General features: G+C 43.0%; 1 protein-coding gene across 3 annotated transcripts in view; it reads left to right on the top strand.

The window, feature by feature from the left end:
• DCUN1D4 (defective in cullin neddylation 1 domain containing 4) overlaps nucleotides 1-25891 on the top strand; it is a 141678-nt gene that overhangs the window by 37689 nt on the left and 78098 nt on the right. For 2 of the 3 annotated variants that reach the window (XM_073608460.1, XM_073608458.1), the window contains exons 2-3: nucleotides 18148-18218; nucleotides 21009-21048. In XM_073608460.1, coding sequence (XP_073464561.1) covers nucleotides 18148-18218; nucleotides 21009-21048 — 111 coding nt within the window. The remainder of the gene's footprint in view (nucleotides 1-18147; nucleotides 18219-21008; nucleotides 21049-25891) is intronic. The other variant, XM_073608459.1, reaches the window with a different exon arrangement.

Raw genomic sequence — 25891 nt, 5'->3', positions numbered from 1 at the left:
GCCTGAATGCACAGCTGCCTTTCCCTTGTTTCATTAGACCATAATGCATTAAGGTAACTTCTATCTCTGATCTTGGCACTCACTGGTAGGTGTGGCTGATGAAAGTGGTTAATGGCCTTTCTTATTCTTTGGTGGTAGTCTTCCTTTAACCAGTTCATATCCGCACGAATGATGGCTACAGCGCGGACCTGAATTCCCGGGAGGCCATCATATGACGGCCTCCCCTGTGCACGCGCCCTGTGATCACCGAGTCACTGAGACTCGGGTGATCACCGATCCCGGCCCTGGCCCCTTACCATGTAATCAGCTGTCAGCCAATGACAGCTGATCACATGATCAAAACAAAAGCTCTGTGATCGTTTTTTTTTTTTTTTTTCTCCTCGCGCTGACAGTGCGAGGAGAAAAAAAAGCCGATCACCAGCTTATCAGCAAGGGACATCAGTCCCGAAGAGGAGGAGGCAATAGTGCCTCATGCGTGCCACCGGTACCCCCTGCCTGTGCCACCTGACATTGGCCACCAGTGCCACCTATCAATGCCCACCAGTGGTGCCAATCAGTGCCACCTAGCAGTGTTGCCTATCAGTGTACCAGATCAGTGCCCATCACTGCCACCTATCAGTGCCGCCTCATCAGTGTACAATGAAGGAGAAAAATTACCTTTTTTAACATTTTCATAACAAAATATAAAAAAAAAACATTTTTTTAATAAAATTCGGTCTTTTTACATTTTTTTAACAAAAAATAAAAACCGCAGAGGTGATCAAATACCACCAAAAGAAAGCTCTATTTGTGGGAAAAAAATGATAAAAATTTAATTTGGGTACAGTGTTGTATGACCGCGCAATTGTCATTCAAAGTACATCAGCGCTGAAAGCTCAAAATTGGTTTGGATAGGAGGGGGGTTTAAGTGCCCAGTAAGCAAGTGGTTAAGTGAACCTGTAAGATTAGAAAAATGGTAACTGCCTTTATAGACTTGTTATAAAAAAGGGCAATCATCCTGATCCTGGCTTCCTTGCCTATTGAATTACTGTTTAGGAACAAGTATGCAGCCTTTGAAGTCTGAATTCCTGTCTTGTGTGCTTGCTCCTGGACACATATCCATTAGGTAGTACGGACTGGACACCATTTTTAAAAAATGTAGGAGTCAGGTCTGAAGTGTTGGGAACCAGCAATTTTGCAGCATTAATCAACTTTAAAAAGTTCTCTTCCAGAACAACCATGTTTTTAGTGTTAGATTGGAATCTATGTCAACTTTTTATTTTCATCCCTGTTGGGTAGAATCGCCCTCTACAGTCAACCTGATGGGCCCCCCCTGCATTCAGTGTCTCCCCATGCACTTTAATCTTCTGAGAGTACCTGTTTCACCCTGCCCATACAGTTTCAGTAATACCCATCAAGCCCCAACTGTACAGTTCAAGAGCCCCAGTCTTTCCTAGGTGTCATCTCTTCTCTTGTTACCCAGCCCATAGTCAAAAACCAAAGATAAAACTACTCTGTCTGCTCTCCACAGTCTGGTGCTACAGTCAGTTGGGAGAAGAAGGCCTTTTATTGTGCACCCGTCTGTACAGAAATTCAATTAAAGCAGTTATAAACCCCATTCGTGAAATTTGAACTTAGCACATATATCTGTAGTGCTTTGTCTCCCTCCAAAGCTCTAAGTGTTGTTTCTTCTGACAAGTTCGACACATGAGCTAAAAATTTGGGTCAGGGAGGGAGCTTAGGGGGAGATAAGCACGGAGCTTGTCTATTCAGAATACAGCTCTGCATGTTCCTTCTTTCCTCCGCCTATGTAAAGGGGGGGGGGGAGGGGTGTATATGTGTTCTTTCCTCCAATCAGCTCTCACACAATGTAAGTGCAGACTCCCCACCCACCCCTATATACTTCTGAAAGATGAAAAAATATTAACACGATCTGCACTTTTCAAAGGGTGTAGAAAGGAAAAGACAGCTGATATACAAGTAAAACTTATGTAGGAGGATTTGTTTCATTTCTGTGTAACGTCTGAGGCTATTTACTTCACTGGGTATGTGTAAGGGTTTAAAACCACTTCAACCTCCCTGGCGGTATGATTATGTCAGATTTTGGATGCTGAAAGCGGTACAATTGTTTTGCATGCAAATTTGGCATTTTATATCGCAGGCCTGTAATTCTTAGAAATAACTCAATTTAATCTGTCCAAACCAGAGTCTAGTAGACGTCCCGGGTATGATAAAGTTTGAAACATAAAATCATAAATAATAATATAATAAACTATAAATAATGATACATTTTATTCAATACATTTTAGTCAATAATACAATCAAATCAAAAACACTGAAATTTATTTTGTCCAAATAAGGGTGCAATATTACTGGTTATATTGTTTCAGTAAACATCCCGGGTATGATACATTTTAAAACATGGGACTGCACAAAGTCCGACCTCAGAATCAGGACAATAGATCCTGTTTTCCTTTCAGATTTTCCTTCCACTGTCATCAAGCTTTGAGCAACAAACCACGTGCATCCTTGCGGGTGCTGACTTTTTTTTCAGTTGGTGGGATGTGGTCCATGAAATGACGACCAGTCAGGCATTTGGGTTGACAACGCTAGCAGCATGACGTCCAGCTCTATTCACAGTGTTTGGTGGTTCAGAAAGATCAGTTTGGCAACTTTCCAAAGTCAGCATGAACCACAGGCTTGTCACTTTTTTTTTAAGCAGAATGTAGGCATTTCACAAACATTGCTCAAGAAGATGCCTGAAGATCTTGTAATACTCTTTTTGTTGTTTTCTCATTGCTGGATAAAATGTCATTGCCTGGTCTGCTCTGTCAACACCTCCTATGGTATTTTTGTAGTCTATCACTACTTGTGGCTTGATGATGTCTTTCCCACCTTTTGTGTGTACCATGACAGTGGAGGTGTTATGGATTGTACTCATTAGACACACATCTTTTTTGTCACACCATCGCAGTGCCATCATTTTGCCTTTCTGCCAGGCAACCATTTCTCCTGTCTTAAGGTTCTTATTGCCAAAGATTGGCGGCATGTCACGCCGGTTAACTCTAATGGTTCCATATGCACCCATTTTGTTCTATCGAAGGAACGCATAAAGTTCAAGTGTAAAAGTTGTCTGTAGTTACACAATAGCCCTGATTTAGCAATGGCTCAATCAGTGAAGGAACAGAAGATGTTTCCATTCCATAATTACTGTATTTTGGGTTGAATTTGGTTCCTTTCCCAGTGTATAGGACAGAATTCCAAATGTAACCAGTGCTCGATTCACATAGCATCATGGATTTTATGCCAAATCGTGCTCTCTTTGATGCCATGTATTGTAACCAGCTGAGCCTTCCCTTGTAGGCCATTAGACTTTCCTCTATGCTGATGTCTCTATCAGACACATAGCTCCCTTGGAAATTCTTCTGAATCATTTGATATACCTCCCAAATCTTCTTGAGTTTTGGTGCTGGATGAGTAGTTTCATCACATTCTTCATTATTTTCAAAGTGCAAATACTTCATTATCAAGGAAAATTTGTACCACTTCTGCAGGGGTTTCCCCACCACTCCCTGAAGAATTATTAGACCCAGAAATTTCCAAATGCGTAGCAGCTTGTTGCTTTTGGTACCGGTTTGTCTCCGTAACTATTTTTTCAATAACCTCATCGGTCAAAAATAGTTGGAGGTATGCCAACGGGGTTGTCATCTTCAACATCCACTTTGATACCAGGTGCTCCAGTAAATGGGAATCTGGGGGGCACTGCGTGATCCGTACTGCAATCAATAGGGCACCAAGTCGCAGGATCGTCGCTGAAATCACTTTCTGTGTCTGATGATGAATTTCCCCACGAATCGCTATCACTCAATTCTGCAAGAATCGACTCTGATGAGGACACCGCTGGATGCATGGACAGGTAAGTGCCCTAATAATAAAAGTCAGCAGCTACAGTATTTGTATGATCATAAACCCCGCCCCACCTCCCTATATTTGAAACCCCTTAAAGAGGTGGGAGGGACATTGGCTGTATGTTTGGGGTCCTTGTCCTGCTGTAGAAGAAATTTGGGGCCAGTCACACTCCTTCCTGATGGTATGGCATGATGGATAATAATGTGCCTGTATTTCTCAGCATTGAGGACACCATTGATCCTGACCAAATCTCCAACTCCATTTGCTGAAATGCTTAGAAGGAAACCATGCTTCACGGTTGCCTGCAGACACTCCTGCCACAGCCAAATATTGCACATTTTGACTCATGACATTTTTCTGCACCCCAATTCCTATGTTTTCGTGAATAAATGAATCGCTTAGCATTGTTTTCACGTCAGAGGTATGGCTTTTTGTCCACAATTCTTCCATGAGGACCACTTTTGGCCAGCCTTCTCCAAACAGTATATGGGTGTTGCTGGGTCCAGCTTGTGTCTTTCATTAGCTGCAATAAAGTTGTTGTAAACCCCCTCATTTACCCAGTGAAGTGAATAGCCTCAGATGCTACACAAAGATGAAACAAATCCTCCTTCATACTTGTTTGTCTGCAATCTTCCAGCACTACAGAGGAAAAAGATTTGAGGTACTTATTTCAGATGATTGCAAACAGTGTAAACTGGGCAAAAGTGAATAGAATTCATCACTATAGAGATCACCAGCAGGGGGAAGGGGTCCTAATTCCCCTATATATAGTGGATATAAAAAAGTCTACATACCCCTGTTAAAATGTCAGGTTTCTGTGATGTAAAAAAAAAAATGAGACAAGGATAACTAATTTCAGAACGTTTCCACCTTTTTAATGTGACCTATAAATTGTACGCAGTTGAAAACCAAACTGACATCTTTGGGGGGGGGGGGGGGGGGGGGAGTAAAAATAAAAAACTAAAATAATGTGGTTGAATAAATGTGCACGCCCTCTTATAACCAGGGCTGTAGCTGTGTTCAGAATTAAGCAATCACATTCAAACTCATGCTAAATAGGAGTCAGTACACATCTGCCATCATTCAAAGTGCCAACCCCAAATAAAGTTCAGCTGTTCTAGTAGGTCTTTCCTGACATTTTTTTTAGTTGCATCTTACAGCAAAAGCCATGGTCCAAAACATCAGATGGCTCTCATTGTTAAAAGATGTCAGTCAGGAGAAGGGTACAAAAGGATTTTCAAGGCATTACATATACCATGGAACACAGTGACGACCGTCCTAATCAAGTGGAGGAAATCTGGCACAACAGTGACATTATCAAGAACTGGACATCCCTCCAAAATTGATGAAAAGACAAGAAGAAACCTGGTCAGGGAGGCTGCCAAAAGGCCTATAGCAACATTAAAGGTACTGCAGGAATATCTGGCAAGTACTGGCTGTGTTGTACGTGTGACCACAATCTCCTGTATTCTTCATATGTCTGGGCTATGGTATAGAGTGGCAAGACGGAAGCCTTTTCTTACCAAGAAAAATATCCAAGCCTGGCACGATTTTGCAAAAACGCATCTGAAGTCTCCCAAAAGCATGTGGGAAACTGTTGTGGTCTCATGAAACCAAGTTCGAACTTTTTGACCATGATTCCAAAAGATATGTTTGGCGCAAAAACAACATTGCACATCACCAAAAAAACACCATACCCACAGTGAAGTATGGTGGTGGCAACATCATGCTTTGGGGCTGTTTTTCTTCAGCTGGATCAGGGGCCAGCATGACCACAACCCAAAGCATACATCCAAATCAACAAAGAAATGGCTTCACCAGAAGATTAAAGTTTTGGAATGGCCCAGACCTGAATCTGATTGAAAGATGCCCTTGCAATCTGACAGATTTGGAGTGTTTTTGCAAAGAAGAGTGGGCAAATATTGCCAAGTCAAGATGTGCCATGCTGATACTCCTACCCAAGAAGACTGAGTGCTGTAATAAAATCAAAAGGTGCTTCAACAAAGTATTAGTTTAAAGGTGTGCACAGTTATGCAACCATATTATTTTTTACTTCCCTCCACCTAAAAGATTTCAGTTTGATTTTTTACTCAGTTGTACAGTTTATAGGTCACATTAAAAGATGGAAAAAGTTCTGAAATGATTTATCTTTGTCTCATCACAGAAACCTGACATTTTAACAGGGGTGTGTAGACTTTTTATATCCACTGTAGATCTTTTGTGAGACCTCTTTTAGAATACTGTGTCCAGTTCTGGAGACCTCACTTACAAAAAGATATTGATGAGATAGAACAGGTCCAGAGACTGGTAACAAAAATGGTGAAAGGTCTGGGGGATAAAACATACAGTGCCTTGAAAAGGTATTCATACCCCTTGAAATTTTTCACATTTTGTCATGTTACAACCAAAAACGTAAATGTATTTTATTGGGATTTAATGTGATAGACCAACACAAAGTGGCACATAATTGTTAAGTGGAAGGAAAATGATGGATGGTTTTCAATTTTTTTTTTTTACAAATAAATATCTGAAAAGCATTTGTATTCAGCCCTCCTGAGTCAATACTTTATAGAACCACCTGTTGCTGCAATTACAGCTGCAAGTGTCTCTGCACATGGTTTTGCACATCTAGAGATTGAAATTTTTGCCCAAATTTTTACCCTTGCAAAATAACTCAAGCTCTGTCAGATTGGATGGAGAGCGTTTGTGAACAGCAATTTTCAAGTTTTGCCACAGATCCTTAATTGGATTTAGGTCTGGACTTTGACTAGGCCATTCTAATGCCCCGTACACACGGTCGGACTTAGTTCGGACATTCCGACAACAAAATCCTAGGATTTTTTCCGACGGATGTTGGTTCAAACTTGTCATGCATACACACGGTCACACAAAGTTGTTGGAAAATTTGATCGTTCTGAACGCTGTGACGTAAAACACGTACGCCGGGACTATAAACGGGGCAGTGGCCAATAGCTTTCATCTCTTTATTTATTCTGAGCATGCCTGGCACTTTGTCCGTCGGAATTGTGTACACACGATCGGAATTTCCGACAACGGATTTTGTTGTCGGAAAATTTTATCTCCTGCTCTCCAACTTTGTGTGTCGGAAAATCCGATGGAAAATGTCCGATGGAGCCCACACACGGTCGGAATTTCCGACAACACGTTCCGATCGGACATTTTCCATCGGAAAATCCGACCGTGTGTACGGGGCATTACACATTAATATGCTTTGATCTAAACCAGGGGTGCCCAACCTTTTTGCAGAGCGAGGGCCACTTTAGCATCTTTGTAACCGGTTGTGAGCCACAATGAGCGGAGCGGGCAAATTACAGGTCTGTGTCCACTTTGCATATGCAGAGCAAACACAGACACGGCCCTCTCCACTTTATGGATCCTCCAGTCCTATCCACCCAGATGGAAGGGAACGGATCCCATTCTTTTTTTTTTTTTTTAAGTGGATCAGATTGGAGATAGGTGGGTGTAAAGGGACACAAATCCATCTATATCTGTCGCTCTATAGAGGTGAAAGGAGGGTCTGATTGGGTCCGTCCGAAAAATGGATAGGCGGATCCGATTGGACCGATCGTGTGAAAGAGGCTTAAGGCTGCTTTCACACTGATGCACTGCTGTTTTAGCTGCACTTCAACTGACCTTAATATTCACTTCCAACTCAGCATTCCTACAGGTATCGCTGGCTACTGCTATCCCCCAGGCGGATATGGTTGGCGGCTGCTGCTGTCCCCCAGGCGGGTATGGCTGGCGGCTGCTGCTGGCTGTCCTCCAGTGCTGGTTATGCTGGTGCTGCTGGCAGGTACTGCTGGTGGGTACTGCTGGTTGGTACTGTTGCAGGCCCTGCTGGTGGGTAGCCCTGGTGGATGGTACAGCTGGTGAGTATCCCTGGTGGATGGTATGGCTGGCACTGCTGGTGGGTATGCCTGGTGGATGGTACGGATGGCGGGTATCCCTGGTGGATGGCACTGCTGGTGGGTATCCCTGGTAGTTACTGCTGGCACTACTGTTGGGTATATGGTGGATGGTACGGCTGGCGGGTATCCCTGGATGGATGGTATGGCTGGCGGGTATCCCTGGTGAGTATACCTGGTGGGTACTGCTGGCACTACTGGTGAGTATCCCTGGTGGATGGTACTGGCACTGATGGTGGGTATCCCCGGTGGCTGCTGTCCCAGATCCCACTTTTCCGGCCTGCCATCAACGAGCATCAATGTGACAGGAGTGCTGGGGGATGCATGCGGCTGTAGTAGAGAGCAGAGCCGATGCTTCCTGTATTGCTCTTGTCAGAGGTGGAGTACATTTCGACATCACTCCGCCTGTTACAGGAGCCAGTGTTATACAGGAAGCATCGGCTCTGCTCTAGCGCTGACTCCTTTCTTCACACTGTTCTCAGGATGGCGGGTCGGAAACCCGCAATCTGGGCTTGCCGACATCCCAGAGCAGGAGATGGGGGACCACATCAAAGGGCGGGCCAGCGGTTGGGTACCCCTGATTTAAACCATTCCATTGTAGCTCTGGCTGTATGTTTGGGGTCGTTTCTCCTGCTGGAAGGAGAACCTCCGCCCCAGTCTCAAGTCTTTTGCAGACTCTTAACAGGTTTTTTTCTAAGATTGCCCTGTATTTGGCTCCATCCATCTTCCCATCAACTCTGACCAGCTTTCCTGTTCCTGCTGAAGAAAATGATGCTGCCATCACCATGTTTCACGTTGGGGATGGTGTGTACAGGGTGACGTGCAGTGTTAGTTTTACACCACCAGGGTGAATTTGATATAAATCATGATTTAAATCACTAGTAAAAAGGATTGATTTAAATCAACTTGATTTTAAATCAGAATGTTTAAAGAGCAAATGTCATCTCTGTCCCGCATCGGCTTCTCCTCTAACCTGCTATTGACTCACCGACAGTCCCATTCACTTTAATGGGACGGCTGGTGATGCAACAGTGACGTAACAAGGTGAGGGACGTGGCGGCAGCAGGTGAGTGGATGCCCGCTAACAGCCGCTGCCATGATGGATCTGAAATGACAGGTGCTCTTTAAATATAAGGACTCATTCTTGCTGGTAGTTAGAATCTTTAATATTTGCAAACAAAATGAAGGTTTCCTATTTAGAATAATAAGAGTCAGGTTAGTAAAACAGGGATGCTTGGTATATTTTTTTTTTATAACCTAACAATGCTTTAAACTTCTCCACAACTTCATCCCTGGCTTGTTTGGTGTGTTCCTTGGCTTTCATGATTCTGTTTGTTCACTAAGGTTCTCTGACAAACCTCTGAGGGCTTCACAAAACAGCTTTATTTATACTGAGATTAAATCACACACAGGTTGACTCTTTTTTACTAATTAGGTGACTTCTGAAGGCAATTGGTTCCACTAGATTTTAGTGAGGAGTATCGGGGTAAAAGGGGCTGAATACAAATACACGGCACACTTTTGAATTATTTGTAAAAGAATTATGAAAACCATTTATCATTTTCCTTCCACTTCACAATTATGTGCCACTTTGTGTTGGTCTATCACATAAAATCTCAATAAAATACATTTACGTTTTTGGTTGTAACATGACAAAATGTGGAAAATTTCAAGGGGTATGAATACTTTTTCAAGGCACTGTAAAGCGCCACTTCAGGAACTTAATGTTACTAAACCCACAACAGTAAAATCAGTCTGTATATGTAGCAAAGAATGCTTGATATACTCACTGTGGAACCTAAAGGTATAATCCTCTGCATTGTGTAAAGTCAGTTTGATCCTGTCTTCGTCTATTGTCCCAATCCATCTCCTGATAGTAGAGGGCCTTTGGAGTCCCTCTGGACATGCTCTGTTTGGTGTGTATTGCTAGAGCGTTTTTTTTTTCCCTGGGAGAGTGCCTGTGATCAGCGCAGGGCCAATCAGTACTGTACAGACAGAGGGTCAGGGGTTCTGCAGCCTCATAGTACAGAATGAGAACACCTCCAAGCTTTAACCAGACACTGATAAGTCATAAAACTGCTATATATTGCTGATGAGAAAAGGTATTAGCAGTTTATATTTACAAAAACTATTGCATTTCCGTGTTCTGTGTACTGTGGGAGGCCAGATATAGTGAATGCAGGGTCATGGGTTTAGTAACACTTTAATATATAAAGTCTGGAGGAAAGAAGGGAAAGGGTGAGACAAGTTTAAAACCTTTAAATACATCAAGGGGGTGAATAAGGTTCAGGAGGGCAGTTTTTTCATTATGAAACCAAAATCAAGAACACTGGGGCATGACATCAATTTAACTAGAGAAAAGTTCAAAAGTAATCTTAGTATTTTTTTACTAAAAGGATATTTGGTGCTTAGAATAAACTTCCTCTCAGGAACCATAAACCAGGCAGAGACAGAAAATGCAGTTAAAATCACACCTTTTAATTTAATAGCAAAAATAACAGTTCAGGAACGTAGTCAAAAACAGAAGCCATGGTTTGGAAGCCAGAGTGGGTAATCAGATGAGCCAGGGTCAGGGAACCAGAAGTCAGCATTGTCAGGAGCAGGAATCAGAAGAGAAGTCAGCCAGGCCAAGTCATACACTGGAGATGTTGACCATGTGAAGTCATGAGCAAAGCTGCTTAAATATTCAAAAGGGGCTGGCTGTAGGCTGGACTAATTAGGCAGATAATGGTAACCAGGTGAGTCACTGTGGAAACAATGAGTGGCTGGTAATTAACTACTTGCCCACTGGGCACTTAAACCCCCTTCCTAACCAGACCAATTTTCAGCTTTCAGTGCTCTCACATTTTGAATGACAATTACTCAGTTATGCAATACTGTACCTTTATGATATTTTTGTCCCTTTTTCCACACAAATAGAGCTTTCTTCTGGTGGTATTTAATCACCACTGGGTTTTTTTATTTTTCTATAAATGAAAAAAGACCGGAAATTTTGTAAAAGAAATTAATTTTTCTTTGTTTTGGTTAAAAATTTTTGCAAATTAGTAATTTTTCTTCATAAATTTTGGCCAAAATTTTATACTGCAACATATCTTTGGTAAAAATAACCCAAATCAGTCTATATTATTTGGTCTTTGTGAACGTTATAGAGTCTACAAGCTATGGTGCCAATCACTGAAAATTGATCACGCCTGATGTACTGAAGACCTATCTCATTTCTTGAGACACTAACAAGCCAGGACAGTACAAATACCCCCCAAATGACCCCGTTTTCGAAAGTAGACATTCCAAAGTATTTAGTAAGAGGCATGGTGAGTTTTATGAAGTTGTATTTTTTTCCCACAATTCTTTGTAAAATAAAGATTTTTTTTTTATATACAAAATTGTCATATTAACAGGTTATTTCTCTCACATGGCATATGCATACTTGCAACTACACCCCAAAACACATTCGGCAACTCCTCTTGAGTATGTCTGAGACTTTTACACAGTGTGGCCACATACAGAGGCCCAACATGCAGGGAGCACCATCAGGCGTTTTAGGAGCATAAACTACACATTTAATTTCTTGACTACCTCTTACACTTTTGAAAGCCGTGGAGCACCAGGACTGTGGAAACACCCCAAAAATTACCCCATTTTTGAAAGTAAACACCCCAACGTATATTCTATGAGGCATAATAAGTCTTTTGAACATGTGATTTTTTTCCACAAGTTTTTGGCAAATGTGGAAAGAAAATGAAAACGCATTTTTTTTTTTTTTTTTTTTTTTTTTTTACACAAAGTTGTTCATGTATAAGATATTTCCAACACATAGCATATCTATAGCAAAAATGACACCCCATTCTGCTACTCCTACTGAGTATGGAGATACCACATGTGTGAGACTTTTACACATCCTGGCCACATACAGAGGCCCAACATGCAGGGAGCACCATCACGCATTTTAGGGGCATAAATTTCAAATCTAATTTGAATACCTATTACACTTTTGTGAGGCACTGTAGTGGCATTGATGTGGCATGGATGAGAACTGATGTGGCACGGATGAGCACTGATATGGCATGGATGAGCATGAATGAGCCATGGATGTGCCAGAATGAGGATGTATGAGCCAGGATGAGTGAACCATGGATGGGGATGGATGAGCCAGAATGAGGATGGATGGAGATTGATGAGCCAGAATGAGGATGGATGGGCACAGATCAGCGCTGTGGACACTTCATATCCAGCCCACAAGGGCTCCTGGACCTGCTCCCTCCTCTCCTTACACACTAATGATCGGTGAGAGGGGGGGAACTGAACTAGACATGCGCCGGTTTGTTGACAAGTGATCGCTCCGTCATTGGATGGAGCAGTCTTGTGGTAAAGGGCCACTGCCATTGGCCCTTTACCACGATCTGTGATGCGGCGGGTACGTAAGACCCCACGGTCACATGCATTCATAGGTACGCGCGGGAATTGGGATTCTGGGAGGACATCATTGTACGCCCTCCCAGAATTAGTCAACCACGCTGCAGCTGTCATTTGGCTATGGCCCGGTCGGCAAGTGGTTAACCGATGGCTGAACAGCCTCTGTGCACTGAAAGAAAAAGCTGTTAGTATATAGCAGGAGCCCAGCCCTGACAATTCCCCCCTTCTCCACGACCCCTCCCCCTCAGGGGGGCACCAGGCTTGAGGGAAAAATGTCTATGGAAAGGAGGAGGGCAGGAGCATGTATGTCTAGGGATGAGACCCAAGAGTGTTCTTAAGGCCCGTAACCCCTCCAGTTTAGATAGATTGTATTTCATATTCCTCATGGTTGTCAACTTAAACTGGGCGAGGGTGTGGTACCAAGGTGGTAGAGCGGTTGCACACCAAAGGCTGTAATAAGGAAACATGGAATATGTTGCAAATATGCATATTTGAAGAATGATCTAATCTGTCACTGGGTTAATATGCGGAAAGGCCCAATATACCGAGGCGCCAGTTTTAGTGATGGAACACAGAGTCTGAGGTTATGATAGGACAGCCAGACCCTTTCCCCAATTTGGTAGGAGGGCACAGGTAGGCATTGGTAGTCAGCATGGAGTCTGTACCTCTTGCTGGCGCATTGCAAGGATTCTTGGACCTGTACTCAAGTGGAGCGAAGTTCCCGAAGATGTTCCTGTAACGCAGGAATTCCTTGCGGAAAAAAAATGTCAGGCAACATGGATGGCTGGAACCCATAGTTTGCCATAAATGGAGATAATCAGGAGGATGCATTGATGGCGCTATTGTGAGCAAATAGCAAATACCTCTGCCCAAGGTAACAGGTCCAACTAGTTGTTATGGCGATTAAAAATATAGCAACGTAGGAATTGCTCCAAGGCTTGGTTGACATGTTCTGCAACCCCATTGGACTGCGGGTGATATGCTGACTTTGCACAAAAGCCTTGCCAAAACCTGTACAAAAACTGGCTACCCCTATCCGAGATGATGAGAACTTTAGGTAACTCATGTAACCATAAGACCTCCCAAGCAAAAATTGATGCCAGTTCTTTGGACATAGGCAATTTCTTTAGCAGAATACAATGCAACATTTTCGAAAACAAGTCAACCATCATAAGAATAACTGTGTTGCCCTGGGAGTTGGGTAAATCCACAATAAAATCAATAGACAAGTGGGTCCAAGGCCTCTCTCCACAGGGTATAGGTTGTAGGAGACCCACTGGAAGGTGTTGGGGTGTTTTATTCTGAGCACACATGGGACAAGCGGCTACAAAGGTGGTTAAATTAGTGTGGAGACTAGGCCCTCAGAATTGTTGAGGCATAGACCATATTAGTTGATTCTTCCCTGGGTGTCCTGCTGCTTTAGGAGAATTGTAGATCTGGAGCAAAGCGGTGCAGAGATTCTCGGGGACAAAGCAGCGGTCATGAGGTTTTTCAGGAGAATGGATCTGAGAGGCCAGAATTCTCTCATCCAAAGGTAAAGTGAGACTAGTGCAAATAGTGGCCAAAATGTGGTCTGGAGGTTTTACAGGAGTAGGAACAGGCTCCATCTTGGAAGAGGAGGAAAACTGCTGTGACAATGCATCAGCCCTTATATTCTTCGTACTGGGTCGAAATGAGACTGTAATGTCTTTGAATGTAATTGAAGCTTGACAGAAAAAGGGTCACTGTGCCCTTCTGGGAGATAAACGTTTTGCCTCAGACAAAAATGAGAGGTTCTTATGGTCAGTTAAAATGAGAACTGGCACCGAAGTACCCTTGAGGAGATTCTTCCATTCCTTAAGAGCTTAAATGATGGCTAATAATTCTTTGTCCCCAATCTTGTAATTGCATTCTGCAGGAGACAATTTTTTAGAAAAGTAGCCACAGGGATGCATAGATCTCTCAGAGGTAGGACGTTGAGGCAGGAGAGCGCCTACTCCAGTCTCCTGGCACCGAAGTACCCTTGAGGAGATTCTTCCATTCCTTAAGAGCTTAAATGATGGCTAATAATTCTTTGTCCCCAATCTTGTAATTGCATTCTGCAGGAAACAATTTTTTAGAAAAGTAGCCACAGGGATGCATAGAGCTCTCAGAGGTAGGACGTTGAGGCAGGAGAGCGCCTACTCCAGTCTCAGACACCTCAACTTCAAGAAAGAAGGGTAACATCGGATCAGGATGTGCCAGCACAGGAGCTGAAGCAAAGTGGTCTTGAGGGATCCAAAGGATTTAATGGAGTCTGGGGACCAATTCTTTGGGTTGCTGTCCTTCCTGGTCATATCAGTCAGGGGTTTGACCAGAGAAGAGAAATTACAAATGCATTTTTGATAATTGGCAAAGCCAAGAAAACATAGGTGTCATCTTTAGTGTTGGAACAACTTGTCAGAAGTGACACATGCTGATAACAGAGGAACAAAGCGCCAGAAATGACACTGCGAGCTTTGGAGAGAGACCAGAAAACGCTGCATGTGCTTTGTTCAGATTTCATGACTGAGGTTTACAACCACTTTGTATCCTCGTCCAACCACTGCTTCTACAGTCCTCAACATTGCCTGTTTTCTTTGTGCTTCGTTAAAAAAGCTTGAACCCCCAGTCTGCTTTGAAATCTTTGCCTGAGAGGGACCATGCTGATGCAGTAGAACCACCTTGTGTCTTGCTGCTGTGCTCAGCCTTGCAATGGCGTATGTGGCCTGTGACACAAAACTGTCTTCCACAACCTCACCTTTTTTTACACTGGGGGCGTTTTTCAGGCACTTTAGTGCTAAAGATAGCACCTGAAAAAAAGCCTCAGCTGCAAACCTAGTGTGAAAGCCCGACTGCTTTCACACTGGGGCGCTGCGCTGGCAGGGTGTCACAAAAAGTCCTGCAAGCAGTTTCTTTGCAGCACTACATACATCGCTCCTATAGCGCCCCTGCCCATTGAATTCAATGGGCAGCACTGCCGTACCGCCTGCAAACCGACTGCTACAGCGGCATTTTGCGGGCGGTTTTAACCCTTCTTCAGCCGCTAGCGGAGATTAAAACCGCCCTGCTAGCGGCCCAATAGTGCCGCTAAAGCGGCGCTAAAAATAGCGCCGCTTTACCGCCGACTCCCGGGCGCTTTCAGTGTGAAAGGGCTCTAAGTGGCAGAGTTTGTCTGTTCCTTAGGGCCCTTTCACACTGGGGCGGTTTGCAGGCGCTATTGCGCTAATAATAGCTCCTGCAAACCGACCTGAACGTGCCGCTGCTTTGTCTCCAGCGTGAAAGCCCCGAGGGCTTTCACACTGGAGCGGTACGCTGGAAGGACGGAAAAAAAGTCCTGACAGCAGCATCTATGGAGCGGGGAAATCAATGGGACAGCGTGGCTGTACCGCCAGCAAAGCGCCTCTGCAGAGGCGCTTTGCGGTGGTTTTTAACCCTTTCTTGGCCGCTAGCGGGGGGGTAAATCGCTAGCGGCCGAATACCGACGGTAAAGCGCGGCTAACAATAGCGGCACTTTCCCGCCAATGCCGACCCCGCCCCAGTGTGAAAGGGGCCTTACTCGGTTTTAATACTCCTACACAGCAGTTTCAGTTAATGTCTGTGGTTCAACCTACATATGAAATTGATGATAAATAGCACCTACTTGGTATAATTGGCTAATCTTACACCTAACTCTAATCCTACAAAATCCCTGTAGTGTAATGCCCCGTACACACGGTCAGATTTTCCGACGGAAAATGTGTGATAGGACCTTGTTGTAGGAAATTCCGACCGTGTGTAGGCTCCATCACACATTTTCCATCGGATTTTCCGACATACAAAGTTTGAGAGCAGGATATAAAATTTTCCGAAAACAAAATCCGTTGTCGGAAATTCCGATCGTGTGTACACAAATCCGACGCACAAAGTGCCACGCATGCTCAGAATAAATAAATAGATGAAAGCTATTGGCCACTGCCCCGTTTATAGTCCCGACGTACGTGTTTTACGTCACCGCGTTTAGAACGATCGGATTTTCCGACAACTTTGTGTGACCGTGTGTATGCAAGACAAGTTTGAGCCAACATCCGTCGGAAAAAATCCTAGGATTTTGTTGTCGGAATGTCCAAACAAAGTCCGACCGTGTGTACAGGGCATAAAAATTGATGCTGATTTGGAGTCAAAGGGTAGTCACACCAAATATTGATTTGATTGAGATTTTTCTTCTGTTCACTCACTTTGCCTTTCGTTAATTGAAAAAAATAGACAATTAATATATATATTTTTGAAAGCATTCTTGCTTTACTCAATTAGATCTCACAATGAGCCGCTACCTAAGATCTTAACACTGCGCCACAGAGAAAACCAATATGAATAGAGCAGCCACTTCAAAGAGAAACGTATGATAAAACAGATCTACCAAACATAGGTTAAAAGGTAAATAGTGGCGCTAGGTAAAGCAACAACACATACATAAGTATTACACACTCAGTGAGTAGTAATGTGTAAACATAGGAAAAAATAGTCCATATGCTATGATAATAAAAAAGCAGAGTGGTATCACTGATAGAAATTCAGTTGATGATATATACGGTGTTGGATCAGAATATCAACTGAATTTCTATCACCGAGCTACCATTCTGCTTTTTTATTATCATAGCATATAGACTATTTTTTCCTGTTTACACATTACTACTCACAAAAGTGAGTACACCCCTCACATTTTTGTAAATATTTTATCTTTTCATGTGACAACATTGAAGAAATGACGCTTTGCTACAATGTAAAGTAGTTACTGTACAGCTTGTATAACAGTGTAAATTTGCTGTTCCCTAGAAATAACTCAACACACAGCCATTAATGTCTAAACCGCTGGCAACAAAAGTGAGTACACCCCTAAGTAAAAAATGTCCAAATTGGGCCCAATTAGCCACCCCCCCCGCCCCCTGGTTTTTTGTGTCTCAGTGTTACAAGGTCTCAGGTGTGAATGAGGAGCAGGTGTGTTAAATTTGGTGTTATCGCTCTCACTCTCTCATACTGGTCACTGGAAGTTCAACATGGCACCTCATGGCAAAGAACTCTCTGAGGATCTGAAAAAAAAAATTGCTGCTCTACATAAAGATGGACTATAAGAAGATTGCCAAGACCCTGAAACTGAGCTGCAGCACGGTGGCCAAGACCATACAGCACTTTAACAGGACAGGTTCCACTCAGAACAGGCCTCGCCATGGTCGACCAAAGTTGAGTGCACATGCTCAACATCATATCCGGAGGTTGTCTTTGTGAAATAGATGTATGAGTGCTGTCAGCATTGCTGCATTTTAGAAAATTGAGCATAGGCATCTTTATGCACTGCAGGTACCTCTCAATAGTTTGTAGAAGGCATTTGCATTGCAGTGTAGAATAAGGTTTCTTAAGTCTTGAAAGCAGATTTTGCTGTAGATACTCCACAGCTACAGAGGTCAACGAGGGCTTGGTTTAGAGCTAATTTATTACTTAACAATATAAATATGTGAATGTCCATAACCTGGACTGACTTAAATCAAGTGTGTAGGAATTCTGAGGATGAACAGCTCCAAGAAATGTTGTCTTCTCAGTGCACTACCTTTTGCTGAATAAAATGGTGGAATCTCTATTGGTTTGACTGTTATTTTTTTTTGTTGGGGGGGGGGGGGGTTAAGTAATTCTGACTTTACTCCAAATGTACCTACTTTATACTGCCCTTGTTCCAGACCAGTGACTTAAAATATTGAAATCATTCTGTTTTTCTTGTATGAAGAGAAGCATTGTATCCATGGTAAATGCAGCCTGCAATTTAATATGGGTAGTGTATAATATAAATATAAATATATATATATATATATATATATATATATATATATATATATATATATATATATATATATATATATTATACATTTTTTTTTTTTTAATCTGATTTCAGATTTTCAGCTGAACTCTCATCTATCAACACTGGCAAATATTCACAAGATATATCACACGCTCAACAGGCTGGTAATAAAAACGAATTAAGAATAAATTCAAAAATACATTGCTTTTTTTTTAGTTTGTAGTTTGTGTCTAATTTATTAGATTCTCTGCAGCAGCTTAGTATTAAAGGATAAGTTCACCTTTTGGGAAAATTATTAAATGCACATATTTTTGCAGGAACAAAATATGCATACTTTTTATTAATGGGGTTGTAAACCCTCTGCGTTTTTCACCTTGATGCAATCTATGCATTAAGGTGAAAAACCACCTTTACTGCAGCAGTGCCCCCAAGGCCCCTTATACTTGAGCCCTGTAATTCCCGCGATGGGAACGAGCACACCAGCTCCGGCCGGTGTCTAGTGTCCTGATTGGATATATTGATAGCAGCCCAGCCAATGGCTCCCGTTGCTGTCAATCAATTCAGTGATGCAGGCGCCGGGGGTGGAGCCGAGCCTTGCTGTCTGTGTCAACAGACGCAGCAGCAGAACACTGGAGTGCACTCGCACAGGTGTCCCGTAGGAGAGCGCTTCTCCGACGGGACACTCGAAAAGAGGAAGGGCCAGGAGCGATACAGAGGGACCCCAGAAGAGGAGGATCGGGGCCACTCTCTGCATAACCAAGTGCACAGCGGAGGTAAGTATGACATATTTGTTATTTAAAAAAAAAACCTGAAACTTTACAACCCCTTTAAGTAGCCTGGAAAGCATTGCATTTGTGATCAGTGGGACAGGGTTCAATGCCAGACTCCTGCAGACAAGCCCTGCAGCTTTCAGCCAGTACTTACATACAGGCTGACTGTTTTACAAGCTGCAGGGCTTGTGAATGAACTACGAAGCCGCTCATTAGCAACCTCACAGTTCATTCCAAACTACAAATCGTCAGCCGCAATGGTAGTTTGTGCATTCACAGGAAACTGTGAATAAATGATGCTCTGTGCACACGGCCACGTAATGTTCAAATGGTGACAGCAGGTGAGGCGAGAAGATCCCCCCCCACCCCCCCTCGCTATCGGGTCGCAGCTGCTGAAACATGTTACATGAACCAAAAGGTGAACTCATCCTTTAAAATTAAATTGTGTTGCAAATACACTTAAAGTGGAAGTCCATGTACAATCTAAAATCCCTGCATCTATAGCCACCAGGGATCTAACACTAACCTCTCTATCCCTGTAAAGAAAAGATGAGTATACATACCTTTTTGGAAGCCGCTCCGACCCGAAGCGCCGGAAGCTCTGCAGAGGACACTGACGACAACGGCTGTGAAATTAATGGGAAGTGACGTCACCCATAGAGTTACTATGGGGCTTCTGTTGTCTTCCGTCTCCTCTGTACCTGCCTACACAGAGAGGCCGTGGCTGACAGCTCACCGTGGGATCCGGTCGGAGTGGGTCAGATTGGCTTACAAAAAGGTATGTATACTCGTTTTTTTTCTTTACAGGGATAGGTTAGTGTTAGAGCCCTGGTGTCTATAGATGCAGAGATTTTAGATTTTGCAATGAATTCCACTTTAAGCTGCAGTTCATTCTGTAAGTAGGATAAGGTTAGGTTAACTAGATGAAGTTTGTGCCATTTTCATCTGATTTTTAATGGCTATTCAGTCTTTGTTACAGCAAGCTCCTGCATAGAGGCAAAGTGTCACACTGCATTACTGCATGGATTTGCAAGAAATGCACAACGCACACCAAAGATTCAAATTTGGAATACACATGGCTCTTATATTTGCTTATTTGGAGTTCAGCTTAAAAGTGAACATTAGATCAATATTATAAAAGACCTGTTGCTGCAAAGGTACGTAGAATGCCAAATCTCTGTCTCATCGAGGCCCCTGTAAAAAAAAATGCACAAAAGGACAAAAGGGAAGTACAAATTTAAAGTAAAAATATCTCCATTAACCCCTAGGTCTTAGAGAATACATTTGGCATTCTGGATGAAATTTGCACTTACTACATGAATGTCAAAGGCTTGTGCAATATCATTCGGCTTTTTCGTGAGTGCAAGCTTGCGGTAAAAAGGGCTGTTGTGAATTTAACAGATTTTCTTCAGTTGTGTGCCTTGTCATGTAATGTTGAAAGGAAAATAGGCTCTCCTAAATTGAAAGGTGAACTTTAACTTTATGCTTACCATTCTGCTATACTGAATAAAATATGTGACTTTTAATATGCAAGGTGCAACTACAGAAAGAATTGTACAAAACCATATACTAAATGAATAAATACATCAGATGCACAATCTCTTTAAATATATCAAAGCATTAATATAGACATATACTTTTGTAGTGAATAATACTACCGCGCATCAAATGATATAAAGTGCAAACATTATAAATAGTGCAATAAAAAAGGCCAAAAATCTTGTGAATAAGCTGTGAGGATGCTCCACCTCATAATGTGCAATCAGGTAGTGGAACACGAACTGGACACATCAGCTCCTTACCAGATTCATACGACCTCCCAAACATGAGGTTCTGAGTGCTTAATAGGAAAAGAGTCTATGCCTCAAGGATGTGACATGGTCCTTTAAAGTGCCTTCACTGAAATGCAGCCTGTATTCAAATATTACATGGACAATCCAAGGCACATGGGGGGAAATAATTAAACTATTCTGCTGTGTTATGTATAAATTGCACCGATGTTCCTTGTAAAAGAAGAGATATTGACAATTATATTTCAGGGGAATATCTGGGGTTGCCCTGAATATGTAAAAGTAGCTTTAGTAAAAATTACATGAGAATGGCAGGTGTATGTTTCATGATATCTAGCTTGTGCCTATCTGATCTTTTAATTTTTTTTTTACTTTACTTTTTTTTTCTTCACAGAATTTGACTGAAGACGTGGGCCAAGACGATCACCAAACAGGTAGCCTTTATTTTTACTTCAAGGGAGCAAAGAAAATGATTATATTAGAGTTGAGTAATTACTAGGTATTAAGTTGAATTATGGGCTCTCATAAAAAAAACAAAAACATATTATATATATATATATATATATATATATATATATATATATATATGTATATATATATATATATTTGCTTCAGCAATTAAAGTTTATTTAACCTTGTAAAAAAAAACCCATTCAGTTTAAAAATAGAAATGAAAGGCATACATTTGTGTATAGATGTATGTAGCAATAACTCTCGGTGGAGCTGCTGGTTTAAGCGGGCCTGTTACCTTCACTCTCCTTCCCTCTGTTTCACCGACACCGGGTCTAGGGTTCCGTTGAGTTTACCTCTGGACGATACACGCACCAACACTTGAGTACGTTTTCAATGCTTTATTAAACAACTTACTAAGGAAATAGCAGGAAAGAGGCAGAAGGGAAACTGCAGAAGAAACTCAAATATCTTCCTGTAAGGTTCTTGACAAATGTCCTGGTAGAATTTGGATATTACAATAGAATGCGCTCCCCTCGTGAGACACACTCTTTGCTCGCCTGGATAGGCCTCTCTCACTTGCCTAGCAGCCAGTACGTAGCACGAACAAAAGTCTCTGCCACAGACTTGTTTGGGGATAAACCTATACAATCCTCTGCCACAGGATGTATTGGTCTTTCTGCAATGAACGTCAGTCACAGTGCTTGAACCTTTAAGCCAACCCGGCAACACTATGCTGTATAGTTACTTTAAGATACGTCCTCCAACCGAGTCACCAGGCCCCTCTCCAGACCAGCACTCTGCATGATCCTTCCATGACGGGTCCTCCCCTGGGATCTCCCCGGTTGTCCATCTTCTTCACTCTGGATAGACAGCTCAGGACCATTCCTCGGCTGCTGTGGTATGCCCCAGACAAGCTTCTGGGCCCACCTCTGCGCCGTAGTGACGTGGGCCTCCGGAACGGAGGACCACGAGATTGCTCTCTAACGCATACCTATCGGCCAGGAGGGCCAGCAGGTGGCTGTAAGACGTACCCCACAATATGGCGTCTGTCCCATAAATACCCTCGCCCAGAATGCAACTCGGAGGACCACCTCCACCGAGTTGTCTCCGGGACAGAAGAGCATCCATACGCTTCGACACGTTGCCTTTCCAACACTGACCAGTGATAACAGCGACACCCACCGGTCAGTCCGGAAACACACACAAAGTCAACCAAGCTGAAACAGAGGCAAACTTAACCTTCTTAACGAACAAGTTACTAAATTTACCTAACATATGGTAGATCGCAAATCTACCAGCGCTACATGTAAAAAAACAGAAACAAAAAAAAAAACATTATCAACACTTTTTTGCCCTTTTCTAAGTGATCACATTCCCTCTGTTCTCAGCTGCATGAGAGCTTGGTTAGAATAAACAGCAGCACACTGAATTTCCCAGCGAATGGCTGTACAGGGACGATGTGTCAGGACAAGTCTGATCATTGGAGGAGAACACACTGAGTTCTCAGCATAAATTGCAATGCGTGGTGCTGCACTGTTAGAGGTAAATAATGAATGTTGAATGAAAGGAGTGAAGTAAATAACACTAAAGATGAATCCATTAGACATAAACACTGTCCTAGTCAGTACATAAGTACCTAAGATGTCTAGATGTATAAATACATGGTAAAGATAGCTCACAAAAATGATAAATGCTCAAATAAGAAAGGTGAAAACAATCCTAAATCACGGAAAAAAAAAAAAACTAAAGAAAATCACTACTTGCTGATAGTGACCATATAAATAATGTGACTAAATGGATAATAGGCTTAATATAGTCCATAAATTGATTGAATATAAAAGTCCTGGAATCAATCCAGTATAGATGTCAAAAGTGATAAATGCTTTCACCGTGCACAAATAAAAATAAAGAAAAATGTGACAAGTGTCTCTTCTTTCAGTGCAGTGACACCTCTGTGCTGATGATCAGGGACGTAGATAATATTTTGTTCTGGGGGGGGGGGGGGGGGCTGGGGGGTGTCAGCAGCAGGTAAGTCTTTTTAAATAACACAAATTGCACCAAATTCATATTCAAGTATGGAAAATTGAACCTAATTACAGTTTTGCCTTCTTCCAGTTTTTATGAACATTGCCCAGTGAGGTTGGCGATTGTCCAGTCTAAAGCCTGGTTACTGGCTGAATGAAAAAAACCTGAAAGATCAGTGTACTAACACTTGCTGTGCTATTGTGTTCTGACAGGGGGATGCCCCCCCTCCCCCCCCCCACCAGAACACAGTGGACAGTGTTCTCAGCCATTGGACTGCCTAGCACAGAGTGGTGCACTGTAATAGCCAATCTTACTGGGCAGGTGCAAAGGGCACCACCTTGTGGAAGGCAGCACACTAACTGATTTTTTGTTAACCCAGCATACCAGGCAGGAGAAGTTGTACTGTGCAGAGTCCATGCATATAGAACATAACTCATAACTTTTGAGCTTGAGAATGAGGGGCAAGACAGGGAGGCAGTGAGCTGCGGCACATGTGCTGCGTTTTTCCAGCATTGCAGTGTGATTTGGAATTGCGGGAACAATCATGGCGATTCTGCCCACGATCCCAGATCGCTACATGTGCCTAACAGGCTAACACAACAGCAATCATGGAAGACTCAGCCCAGCGCCTCAATCACCAACTTTGCCAGCAGTTGCCACAATCTCAGATACCAGTAGAATGACTGGAAGAAATTCTGCAGCACTGTAGTTTTAAGCTAGCCTGACTGAGGACACAAGGGAAAGAGGGACACGCCTGGTGACCCGGGGTGGACTGGGTCAACGGACAGCAGCAGCACTTCAGAACATCATCCATGTCCATGTGGCAGGCTGGAAGCTAACCGCACCCTTGAGGGTCAAGCTTCTCACTCAAGTGGCAGTCAATGGTGGGAAGTGGCACTGCAAGGAGGTGGAGCCAATGGAAATGGAGAGGATCGTGGGCAGGTAGGCGCCAGCCACTCCCACTCTGCTCAGTGCTGCCTCCTGTCCTGGTGGCTGCGGCTGGACAAGTCAAGAAGACATGATCTTATATAAAGGAGCCTTTTTTCTATTACAAGGGATGTTTACATCCCTTGTAATAGGAATAAAAGTGACGCTTTTTTTTTTTTTTTTTAAAAAACATTGCAAATGCGCCTCGTCTTGACAAGCTCGCATGCAGAAGCGAACGCATACATGACTAGCGCTCACATATGAAAACGGTGTTCAAACCACACAAGAGGTATCGCCGCGATTGGTAGAGCGAGAGCAATAATTCTAGCCCTAGACATCCTCTGTAACTTAAAACATGCAACCTGTAGAATTTTTTAAACGTTGCCTATGGAGATTTTTAAGGGTAAAAGTTTTCGCCATTCCACGAGCAAGTGCAGTTTTGAAGTGTGACATGTTGGCTATCAATTTACGCGGCGTAACATTATCTTTCACAAAATTAAAAAATTTGGACTAACTTTACTGCTTTCTTATTTTTTAATTCAAAAAATGTATTTTTTCCAAAAAAAGTGCGCTTGTAAGACCGCTGCGCAAATACGGTGCGACAGAAAGTATTGCAACAACCACCATTTTATTCTCTAGGGTGTTAGAAAAAAAATGTATAATGTTTGGGGGTTCTAAGTAATTTTCTAGCAAAAAAAAACTATTTTTAACTTGTAAACAACAAATCTCAGAAAGAGGCTCGGTCCTTAAGTGGTTAAAATTATATGGACCCTGGACAAACATTTTCAAAATCCGTTTACTGCGGCAGATCAGGTAGTGATTGTAATTTGGTTGCCAGAGGTTACAGCACACATTACGGCTCACTGATTAGTTGCTAGAGGTTACTGCACATCATTTCTGCTTGCTGATTGGTTGCTAGAGGTTACTGCAGTGTGAAAAAATACCAGCCCTCCTGGGAGACATTTGAAAACAAATTCTGTTAAAGGGGTTGTAAGCCTACATGTTTTTTCACCTTAATGCATCCTATGCATTAAGGTGAAAAAACACCTGGCAGTGACCGGCCCCCCAGCCCCCCCGTTTTACTTAACTGAGCCCTAGAACTTGACCCATGGGGATGCGCTGTCTTTCTGCCTGGGTTTCTCGGCTCTTGATTGGATAGTTTGATAGCAGCGCAGCCATTGGCTCCCGCTGCTGCCAATCAAATCCAATGATGCTGGCGCCGGGGGGCGGGGCCGAGTCCTGCATTCGGCCTCTATGGATGCCGAATGCTGGACTCGGGAGAGCGCCCACAAGGTAACCCCCCGGAGAGCGCTTCTCCCAGGGGGTTATCTGATGTGGGGAGGAGCTGCAAGAGCTGCCGAGGGACCCCAGAAGAGCAGGTTCGGGACCACACTGTGCAAAACAAGCTGCACAGTGGAGGTAAGTATGATATGTTTGTTTTTTTTAAAGAAAAACAAAAAACAAACCCTTACAGTCACTTTAAGCATGTCGTAGAGAGGAGTGACAAGTCGCACCCTATTGCCGGCAATGGCCATGTTCAGATGCCGCACCAAATTTAGTTCCTGCTCTACTTTTGTCGATTTCAGGTGCGACTTGCATAGACCTCTGTGCAAGAAACCGCACAGATGTTTTCCAAGTCACACCTGAAGTTGTGCTCACATGCGGCTTTGAAATTGTGCGATTTCAGCTGAAGTTGCACAATTTTAAAGCCGCAGTCAATGTGAACGGAGACTCAAAGAGGATGATTAAACAGAACCACCCCTTGACCACCTGCCTCTAAATGAACATAGCTGCATCGCTGACTACACATTGCCGTGACATCGATGCTTAGCTTCACGGTGCCGCAACTCAACATGTCAAGTTTCCCATTGA

This window comes from Aquarana catesbeiana, linkage group LG01 (genome assembly GCF_042186555.1).
Source record: "Aquarana catesbeiana isolate 2022-GZ linkage group LG01, ASM4218655v1, whole genome shotgun sequence".
Classification (NCBI taxonomy): domain Eukaryota; kingdom Metazoa; phylum Chordata; class Amphibia; order Anura; family Ranidae; genus Aquarana; species Aquarana catesbeiana.
Note: the sequence above shows the minus strand (reverse complement) of the source record. Positions and strands in the feature narration are given on the sequence as shown.